Raw genomic sequence first — 10,355 nt, 5'->3', positions numbered from 1 at the left:
ACCCTACACCTCCGCCTCCGCCTCCGCCTTCTTCTCCTCCTCTTCCTCCTCTTCCTCATCCTTCCCCTTATCCTCATTATCATCATCATCATCCTTCTCCTCCTCTTCCCCTTCCTTCTTTCTTATCCTTCTTTTCCTCCTCATCCTCCTTCTCTTCCTGACTCTCCGTACTCCAGTTCATTTTATTTCTTTTGACTTGTGCCAAGCGGGCGGCGCGGCGGCTGGCACCAGCTCCGCCCAGCGTCCGGACCCCGGTGGCCTTCAGCAGCTAAGAGGAAAACAAAGACACACGAGGGCCGAGACGCGTTTCGGAGAAGGAGCGAAGCACTTTATCACCTACGAAGTGGAACCAGACCCCAGAAGTGACTTCGATTCACAGGAGGCGGGAGGTGGAGGGTGATGGGTGGTGGTGGTGGTGGTGGTAGGGGGAGAGGGAGAGGGGGTCGAACGACGAGGGGCCAATGAAACTATGAAACGTATTTGCCCCCGGGCGCTCCGGAAGGCGCTAACAGCTCCCGGAGGGGAAGAGTGTGAAGAGAGCCACCCGTCGAGGAAATTCAGTGGGAACCGCGTGGAAAGAGAGGAAGAGGCGGTGGAGAGGAGGAGATGGAGGAGGAGGGGGGAAAAGGGGAGGAGTTGGAGGGTTGAGAAAGGGAGAGGAGGAGAGGACAAAGGAGGTGGGGAAAGGGGAGGAGGAGACGGAGGAGGTGGTAAAGGAGGAGGAGGAGGAGGGGAGATGGGAATGAAGAGGGCATAGGAGGTGGGGAAGAAGAGGCAGATGAGGTGGGTAAGAAGAGGGCGGAGGAGGTGAGGAAGAAGAGGCAGAGGAGGTGGTGAAGAGGAGGACGAAGGAGGTGGGGAAGAAGAGGGAGAGGAGGTGGGGAAAGAGGCGGAGGAGGAGGAGGAGGAGGAGGTTGGAAATAGGGAGAAGGAGATGAGGGAGATGGGAATGAGGGAGGTTCAGAAGAAGAAAGGGGAGGACAAGGGAGTAGGGTAAGAGGTACTAGGGAAAGAGGATAAAGAAAGAAAGAAAGAAAGGGGCAATCGGACAGGCGAAGGGATAAAGGATGGAAGGAGAGCACAAAAAAAAGACAAGAATGAGATGAAGTGGAGGACGACAAAAGGAGGGAGACAGGAAGAAAAGAGTGAGAGAGTGAGTGGGAGGAGAGGAAGGAAGGCGGTGAGAATATGAGAAATAGGAGGTGGAAGAGGAGAAAAAAAAAGTAAGAAAGGAAGTAATAGTTGCTGGTGACGTCATAAGGAAGTCGGAGGCTCTCACTGGACCGTCTGTACAACTAACTGATTGGCTGGCTGTGAATCGACGCCTCCATGCAACGTCACACGCCAACTAGAGTGAATGGTCAGTAGTGAGCAGACCTTCTCCCGCTGGTTCAAAAACGCACGGTCCTGCCTTAAGCTCAGTAAAAGTTGCCCGGCGTTTACCAAAAATAAATACCTCTATAGACCGCCATCACAGCGCAGAGCTTTACTGAGGCGTCCAAAACCGCTCTAGTTCTTAATCAGAAACTGAATAAAAGCTTCCCGCCTTAGCCAAAACAAAATCTCCAAAGAGCTCTCCATAGTAGCGCAAGGCTTAGCAAAGACAGGATTCATAACTAAGCCGAATTGTCTGACACTAATGGGAACAAAATTAGTCACGATTGTCGCCAGAGTAAAACGGTTCATGTAAGGATTGCTCACCGCTGCCCCAAGTGCCCAAGATGCCGCGTCATGGGGTGCTGACCTTGTCCTGGCCCCGCCACCTAACACTGAAAACATACAGCAGTGTATAAAATACGAAATACAGTATCTGCATTGGTATACAGTACTTTGTAACTTTAACAGCCATTTTACATTCATATCTGATCAGGTGTAGACGCGAAACATTATTCTTTGAACACCCGTAATGGTGATGGATCTACTGTCCCTGTAAGGTTCCACAACTTAAAGGAATTGGTTGACTGGGCTCCAAAATGTCTAATGTACAGTATACTGTGCATGTCTACAAGCATTTATAGTAAAATAATAATGCTTAACATTTTATAGTAAAAGAATAACGCTTAACATCGAGAGCATCAACCGCGAAAAATAAGTCCGTCCGGCGCCAGAAGAGAAGACCGCAGATATAAGAGTCCGCTTAAATTTCAAATGCGCTATTCCTCTGTGCCTCTCAAGCCTCATTCCCTTTTACTCTCCTTTATATGTTATGTTCTGGCTGCCTCCATGTTGCTCTATTCAGCTGAGGTAAAGCCCCCGGCAAAGAAAGAAAGAGTACGGAGAAGAGCTACAAGCTTAACAGTCTTCTGTTCTGATCTTTTATTCCCTCCTTTGCTGTTTGTTGCTTTTGTTTACTAAGTTCCTTTGTCTGACAAGCTTCTTGATCCTCCCTCGTTTTTTCTCAGCTATTTGATCTCTTATCCAAGTATTTTCAACTTTTTTTTTACCTGCTAGTTGCTTGCCACGTCTAATTGATGATCTCATTTACCGTGTGTGTGTGGGGGGGGTGCATTTGTGTGGGGGGAGATGCAAGTGTGTGTATGTGTGTGTGTGTGTGTGTGTGTGTGTGTGTGTGTGTGTGTGTGTGTGTGTGTGTGTGTGTGTGTGTGTGTGTGTGTGTGTGTGTGTGTGTGTGTGTGTGTGTGTGTGTGTGTGTGTGTGCGTGTGTGTGTGGGTTGGTGTGCATATGTGTGTGTGTGGGTTGGTGTGCATATGTGTGTGGGGGGGCATGTGTGTGTGTGTGTGTGTGTGTGTGTGTGTGTGTGTATTCACTCGGATCTGCTGCAGCCTCTCTTCGAGACAGCCAGACACCACCCTACGGCAGTGAGCTCAGAGCTCATTATTAGCAGATCTCTGGGTAGGTCTGAGACCACTCACACTCCACACACCGGGAATGCAAGGTCACAACTCCTTGACTAACGTCCCGTACCTACTCGCTGCTAGGTGAACAGGGGCTACACGTGAAAGGAGACAAACCCAACTTGTCTCAGCCCGGCCGGGGAATCGAACCCCGGTTCTCCGGCTTGTGAGGCCAGTGCCTTACCAATCCGCCACCGGGTGTGTGTGTGTGTGTGTGTGTGTGTGTGTGTGTGTGTGTGTGTGTGTGTGTGTGTGTGTGTGTGTGTGTGTGTGGGTGGGTGGTGAGTGTGCATGGGCATGTGTGTGTGTGTGTGTGTGTGTGTGTGTGTGTGTGTGTGTGTGTGTGTGTGTGTGTGTGTGTGTGTGTGTGTGTGTGTGTGTGTGTGTGTGTGTGTGTGTGTGTATGTGTGTGCATATGTGATTGTGTGTGTGTGTGTGTGTGTGTGTGTGTGTGTGTGTGTGTGTGTGTGTGTGTGTGTGTGTGTGTGTGTGTGTGTGTGTGTGTGTGTGTGTGTGTGTGTGTGTGTGTGTGTGTGTGTGTGTGTGTGTGTGTGTGTGTGTGTGTGTGTGTGTGTGTGTGTGTGTGTGTGTGTGTGTGTGTGTGTGTGTGTGTGTGTGTGTGTGTGTGTGTGTGTGTGTGTGTGTGTGTGTGTGTGTGTGTGTGTGCGCGCGCGCGCGCGCGTGTGTTTGTGGGACACTATTAATGATAGACAATTAGATTTATATGCTGTTACTGAGACTTGGTTAACTGATCTTGATTCAGCTGCTATGAAAGAAATGACCCCTGTAACGCATTCTTTTGTACACAACCCGAGGAGTATGGGTTGTGGAGGGGGTGTGGGTATGTTTGTCTCAAATTCAGTTAAGAAGGTGAAAAAACGCAAGACGCCCATCTATAATAGTTCGAATTATTGCAAGTTGAGTGTGAAATTAGTGGAAATAAATTAACGATTGTGACAATATATAGACCACCTGCTGCTAATGTCAGTTTATTTATTGATGAGTTTGAACCATATTTAGAAACTATTGACATGGTAAGCACGAATATTATTGTATGGGGCGACTTTAACCTTTGGCTTGATGACACAAAGGCTCGCTACGTACAACTTTTTATAGAAACGGTAGCAATGTTTAATCTGATCAATATTCTGGATAAATCTACATCGATGTGCGGTCACATAATTGATCTAGTGTTGGTTGATACATCGAGTGACCTTGTGCGTGACCTTTACGTAGACGATGTGTGCTCTCTGTCGCCAGTACACAAACTTGTGTCATTTAATCTGGCTTTGGCGCTTAATAGAAAACAAGTTAAAGAAATTACTTTTCTTTCTACAAGGAATATGGACTATGACACCTTATTATTATTAATTTGTGATAAGATTAATGAGCAACAAAGTGATTTGTGTAGTCATAGTTCAAGAAAAATATCGGAGTGTCCTGAATGTTTATACACTATATACAATAGTGTAGTGAGGGAGGAATATGAAAAGATGTATCCTTTGACATCGAAGAAAATAGTAGTGAAAGAAGATTCTCTATGGTTTAGTGATGAAATTAGAAGGGCGAAAAATGATAAGAAAAAGAAGGAGAGATTGTGGCGCAGGCAACAGACTGATCAGCGTAGAGTGGCTTATACTCAGGCACGCAATTATGAAAAGAAACTTATCAGTAGGCGTAAACGTGATTTTTATAAAGGTAAAATTGAACAGGCTGGGCCCAATATGCATAAACTTTATAAGGTGCTAGACAATCTGACGGGCAATAAAAAGAAACACAAGTTGCCTGAGGGATATTCTGATAGTGAATTGGCAAATAAATTTTTATACTTTTTTGACAAGATAACGAGAATTATTTCGACGATCAGTAATAATAATTCGGTTGTGTTGGAGAGTGAACAGACTTCAGAAATAAAATTAACTGCGTTTCAAACAGTGAGCGAGTCAACGGTCAAGGATGTAATCGAGAAAGCAAAATTTACTTACTCTGCTAACGATCCCATGCCGATTAGCTTGCTTCATGGCAGTGTGAATTTTGATAGACTAATAACTGTGATTACGAACATGGTGAACTCAAGTTTTTTGGAGGGAGTATTCCCGAATTCTGAAAAGCAGGCCATTGTTAAACCAATATTAAAAGGAAATCTTGATCCTCAATCACTCAGTTCGTTCCGTCCAGTGTCGAATTTGACGTTTCAATCCAAAGTACTGGAAAGTGTTCTGTTAACCACTTCCATACGGTGCCGCCTACGTAGGCGGCATGAGGAGCAAGTGGGTACTCGCTGATGCCGAAGTCGCCATCTTGATTATATCTATTGTAGTCGTACCTACGTAATTTTCATTCTTTCTAAACTGGCTTTATCAATTTTCTATGGTTATCAAAATACACGGGTGAAAGAGAACGGACAATTGAGCACTGAATACAACTAAATCAACACTTGAATGAGGTTGGGGCGATTCATGACAATCAATCGGCATATCGTTTTCTGTATTCTACTGAAACTGCTTTGTGTTCTGTAGTGAGTGACATGCGAGGAATTCTGAATAGAGGAGAGTGTAGACTATTGATTTTGTTGGACCTAAGTGCAGCTTTTGATATGGTAGTTCACGATGTATTGCTTCGAGTTTGTGAACACATTGGCATTGAAGGTGCTGCTCTCTCGTATCTTAAGAGTTACCTGGAAGGTAGAACCTACTGTGTACAAATAGGTAATGAGTTTTCTAACTCGATACCTTTGACTAGGGGAGTGCTTCAAGGTAGTTTGCTGGGGCCGGTACTTTTTTGTATATACACTGCTGACTTATCTATAGTACTTTAGAAGCATGGAGTTAAGTTTAAACTGTTTGCTGACGACATTCAGTTTTATATGTCTATAACAAATATACATGATGCCGAAGATCATCTTAGTGCTATACTGGTTGACATTAAACATTGGATGGACTCTAGAAAACTGAAATTGAACGAGGATAAAACCGAGTGTTTGTTTATTGGCCGTGAAATTGACTTCGAACGTCTGGGTGTTCGAGTCTTGAATGTGAATAATTCAGACATCACAGTGAGCAAATGTGTGAAGAGTCTCGGGGTGCTGCTAGACAGTGAACTTATGACGAGAGAACAGATAAATCAGACGGTGCAAGTAGCTGGTTATCATTTGAGAAACTTAGCGTTTGTAAGAAAATACCTTGATGAGAATTCTATGAGGAAGCTTATTTATGATCATGTGTTGAGTAAATTGGACTACTGCAACTCAATATTATGGTCTTCTTAACTATTTATTGAAGAAACTTCAATTAATTATGAATGGAGCTGCGAGACTGATAAAGTGTCAGTTTAGAAGGGAACGGATAACTCCAGTGTTAATACAGCTGCATTGGTTCCCAGTCAAAGCACGCATCATGTATAAACAGTGTGTTATGGTGTATCAGGCATTGAAGTTTGGGAGGCCTAATTATTTGTGCGATATGCTCGTGGACCTCCGAATAGATACTGATATCGCCTTGCGACACAGTATTGAAGTGAATAGACTATTAGAGCCAAGGTTTTATAGAGAATCTGGGCGTAGAGCGTTTGTTAACAGTGCTCCCCGTCTCTATAATAGACTTCCTGAAAATGTTAGAATGGCTGAAACTACGACCATCTTCAAGAAGAGACTGAAGACACACTTCTTCACTGCTTCGTATGACTTGGAGAATGCAGTGATGAAATCAGATTTTGGACTTTAGATATTCTACGTGGGGGGCTTGGAGAGCTGTCATCGGCTGAAAGCCCCTAGAAGCCATCACCTAAGTAACCTAAGTAAGTGTGTGTGTGTGTGTGTGTGTGTGTGTGTGTGTGTGTGTGTGTGTGTGTGTGTGTGTGTGTGTGTGTGTGTGTGTGTGTGTGTGTGTTTGTGTATGTATGCGAGCACGCGTGCTCCTCCGAATTATAGAGACGACCTCTCCAATCCCTCGAGATCCACATATCTCGATCGAAGGAATAGCGTCGACTCGAGGGAAAAGTCGATTTCATCAGACAAAATCGACAACGCTTCGTGCATTCGTCCGTGGGGGAGGGAGTGAGGGAGGGAGGGAGGGGGGCTCGATGTTCCCTGGCAGCCTGAGTTTGAAGCCATCTTCGACATCCCCAGATCGTCGTCGTCGTCGTCGTCGCATTCTCGATGTGCCCGCTGGCGCGTGCCGTTATGACACGCCGAGGCGTGAGAGCTTTTTGCAATAAAGCCTCTCCCCGGGACAAGGCAAAGGATATATGGAACTCTCATTTCTCCGGCTCTTTCTCAGCGACTGTCTTGCTCAGCACATTGCTCTTCCTTCAGACTCCCACGTCAACTCTCTCTCTCTCTTTCTTTTTTCAGTCTCTTTTTGTACTGTTTCCCTTTTCGATCAATTTTGCCCCTATATATACACACACTTAAGTGTAATATCTTGGGGCATACTTTATATCTCTCAGTATGAACCAAAAGCGAAGTGCCTGACTTCGTGAGAAGGCAAGAAAAGTGTAACATACCAGAAGCGAATAGAAAAACGAGCAAATAAAGATGTACGCAGAATATACTAACATGCAGCCAAATATAAACACTCGACCGTACGTGCGCGCGTGTACGAGTGTGTGTGTGTGTGTGTGTGTGTGTGTGTGTGTGTGTGTGTGTGTGTGTGTGTGTGTGTGTGTGTGTGTGTGTGTGTGTGTGTGTGTGTGTGTGTGTGTGTGTGTGTGTGTGTGTGTGTGTGTGTGTGCGTATGTGTGAGCGTGTGTGTGTGTGTGCATGTGTGTATGTTAGATTCACCATGGTCTTGGATCACGTGTTGGACTCGTGATCTACAGCTATTCCCCTCCCGGAAGAGAGTTCAGAGATCATATGTGACCGATCTATGGGTAATGCTGTGACCTCACACACACACACACACACACACATCTCCCCGTCCACGAGAGTTGGAGTAACAACCCGTAGCGCAGTGATACCAAAATCATTTCAGCCCTGAGCGGGATTCGAACCCGAACCACCGTAGTAGCAGCCAAGAACTCTACCAACTGCTCCACACACACACACACACACACACATGTATGTGTGAGCGTGTGTGTCTCTGTGTGTGTGTGTGTGTGTGTGTGTGTGTGTGTGTGTGTGTGTGTGTGTGTGTGTGTGTGTGTGTGTGTGTGTGTGTGTGTGTTTTCGTGCGCGCGCGTATACTTGGGTGTTTACAAAAATATATTCCAATGCAGGTGATTGGTTCACAGGGAAGCTAACAATAAAATATTTGGAAAACCTAGTACACTTTATATAAGAACCATTCTCCTGAAGATTTCTATCTAAAGATTTAATCTCTCTCTCTCTCTCTTGGTTCCGCTTCCAAGATTTGTCCTCCTTTTTCATTCTGGAGAGCCAAAATGTGGGATATGACGTCATAGGTAAATAAAAACGGCTGAAGTGGGTTATGACGTTATAGGTAAACAAAAATTGCAGATGCGTGTTATGGCGTCATAGGTAAACAAACTAGGATGACGTTGGTTATGACGTCACAGATAAATAAACACGGCCGAAGTACGTGGGTTATGACTTTGTACAGTATGTATAGAAACACGGTAGAGGGATCCAGGTGCACGCGTATCGTCCCCAGATGAAGTGACAAAATTGACTTCACATTTGTCGTGCGGCGCCATCTCTGTACGTATTCGACTCATTCTCGCGAGCGATATGGAGGCAAGTCGAGTGAAACAAGAGTTGGCGAAAAGGAGCCTTGAGCCCCTTCCGCTCCAAAGTCGAACACAACAGACCGACGGCAGCGAGACTAAAAGGCTTAGTACCCTCCGGTGAAGGAACCATGATTGCGGACAGCTCTTTTGGCACCATGAGACTACAGTTTGCTGCCAGCTGCAACGTAACACCAGAACTGTTGTAGCTGCAAGGACGCGCTTTCCCATCAACGGCAGAAGAAAATGTCCGGGTCTTGTGTCAGCGGCCCCTTCTTGAAATCCGGTTCGGGTAGAGATGGAGCAACGAATTGGTTCGTTTGCATTCTTCCCTTGTGATTTCAGGTGGTGGACTAGTGATATATTCCCACCCGAGGAAAATAGAGAGAGAGAGAGAGAGAGAGAGAGAGAGAGAGAGATATTTAATTTTGGAGACTTCTCTTTAATAAGAAGGACAAGAACAGGATACCAAGCGCCTGCAAATTCTCGAGGCCCTTCTTATTAAAGAGAAGTCTCCAAAAATAAATCTGCGATCTAGAGACTTTGCCATAATTCCGTCTATGAAGTCCACCACTGTACGTAATTCCACCTCCCCACGGAGTTCCATCATCCCACATAGTTCCACCATTCCACAGAGTTCCACCATCCCACGGAGTTCCAACCCCATTCCTCCCCTTTGATCTTTTTTACGTGACCTCACCCCGCACCATGAAACCTATATTTTTTTCAATATATAAACATGTCTTTTTATTGTAATCAATATCACTTGAAAATGTCCAAAGTGTACGAAACGTCGTGAATACATTGAGAACGCTCCACTGTGTTTTACTATGCCTTTTGGCAGCAGTATTTCTGTGCTCAACTCTACGCATAAATCTGCAGTTCGCAAAGTAGAGAATATCAACAAGAAGATCATAAATACAGAAGTCGCTGTATTTTTTAACCAAATATGCTTACAGGAGAACCTGCTGCCTAAATATTTAAATTTAAATATGAATATATAAATATATATATATATATATATATATATATATATATATATATATATATATATATATTGTTGAGTCATTATGACAAGTTTGAGGGAGATGGAAGAATAAGGCACAGGTCTAGGACCGAGTTTATTCCTGACCGGTTTCAGGAATAAACCGGTTTCACTTAGAGCTACTTCCTCTGAAGAAGCTCTAACCAAAACAGGTTGAATAAACTCAGCCCTAGACCTGTGGCTTACTCTTCCACCTTCCATATATATATATATGTATGTATGTATATATATATGTATATATATATAATATATATATATATATGTATGTAGGTATATTGCTATAGTTGGGCAGCAGATCCTCTTTTAGGCAGATGTCATTAAAGTTTGCAGCAGCTTCTGCGTTCACGAGTTTTTTGCTGACATTCTCAACTTTTCTTATGCTGGCGCGCTGTGTCGTTTTAAGTTCTCTAATTACATGGCCAAAAAGCATTGGTGGTATAAGTAAAGGCATGGAAATTATCTTCTTAATTTTTATGCAGAGCTTTCGCCTAACAGTTAGGCATCTTCAGTGCTAATGAGTAAAGTGTTTTGTGTTTATTGAATGCAAGAATTACAACTTGCGTGGGCCTCTACATTGTGTGGGGGATGATTATGTATACACAATACGCAGCTCACAAACACTTTAGTGGTGATCCGGTTAACCAATCAGGAAGCAGAACGCGTAGCGCCGCCCACAGGCCAAGCGGCCGTCTTTTTATGTGGGGATAGTGAATGGGTCCGGAATTTGTCTGTTCATAGTAGGGTTTTTATCTTTTATGTATAAGGCTCCTAG

At 44.5% G+C, this 10,355-nt stretch overlaps 1 protein-coding gene across 1 annotated transcript; it reads left to right on the top strand.

Annotated features, from left to right (window-relative positions):
- Positions 1–469: 469 nt before the first annotated feature.
- On the top strand, positions 470–8,747 carry LOC143027877 (uncharacterized). Its single transcript, XM_076189530.1, has 5 exons — positions 470–560; positions 1,871–1,982; positions 3,824–4,881; positions 5,376–5,564; positions 8,608–8,747. The coding sequence occupies exons 1-5, from the start codon at positions 470–472 to the stop codon at positions 8,745–8,747; spliced, it is 1,590 nt and encodes a 529-aa protein (XP_076045645.1).
- Positions 8,748–10,355: the final 1,608 nt, after the last annotated feature.

The sequence above is a fragment of the Oratosquilla oratoria genome, chromosome 1 (genome assembly GCF_046742065.1).
Source record: "Oratosquilla oratoria isolate Oo_2021 chromosome 1, ASM4674206v1, whole genome shotgun sequence".
Lineage (NCBI taxonomy): Eukaryota > Metazoa > Arthropoda > Malacostraca > Stomatopoda > Squillidae > Oratosquilla > Oratosquilla oratoria.
This window is presented reverse-complemented; position numbering and strand designations above follow the sequence as displayed.

What these genes read in the sequence shown, in the direction of transcription:
- LOC143027877 (XM_076189530.1), top strand. Translation starts at nt 470, where the DNA reads ATGAAACGTATTTGCCCCCGGGCGCTCCGGAAGGCGCTAACAGCTCCC. An exon ending in CCACCCGTCGAGGAAATTCA is followed by an intron (nt 561 to 1,870) that starts GTGGGAACCGCG and finishes ATATCTGATCAG; the next exon opens with GTGTAGACGCGAAACATTAT. An exon ending in TGGGCTCCAAAATGTCTAAT is followed by an intron (nt 1,983 to 3,823) that starts GTACAGTATACT and finishes GACAATATATAG; the next exon opens with ACCACCTGCTGCTAATGTCA.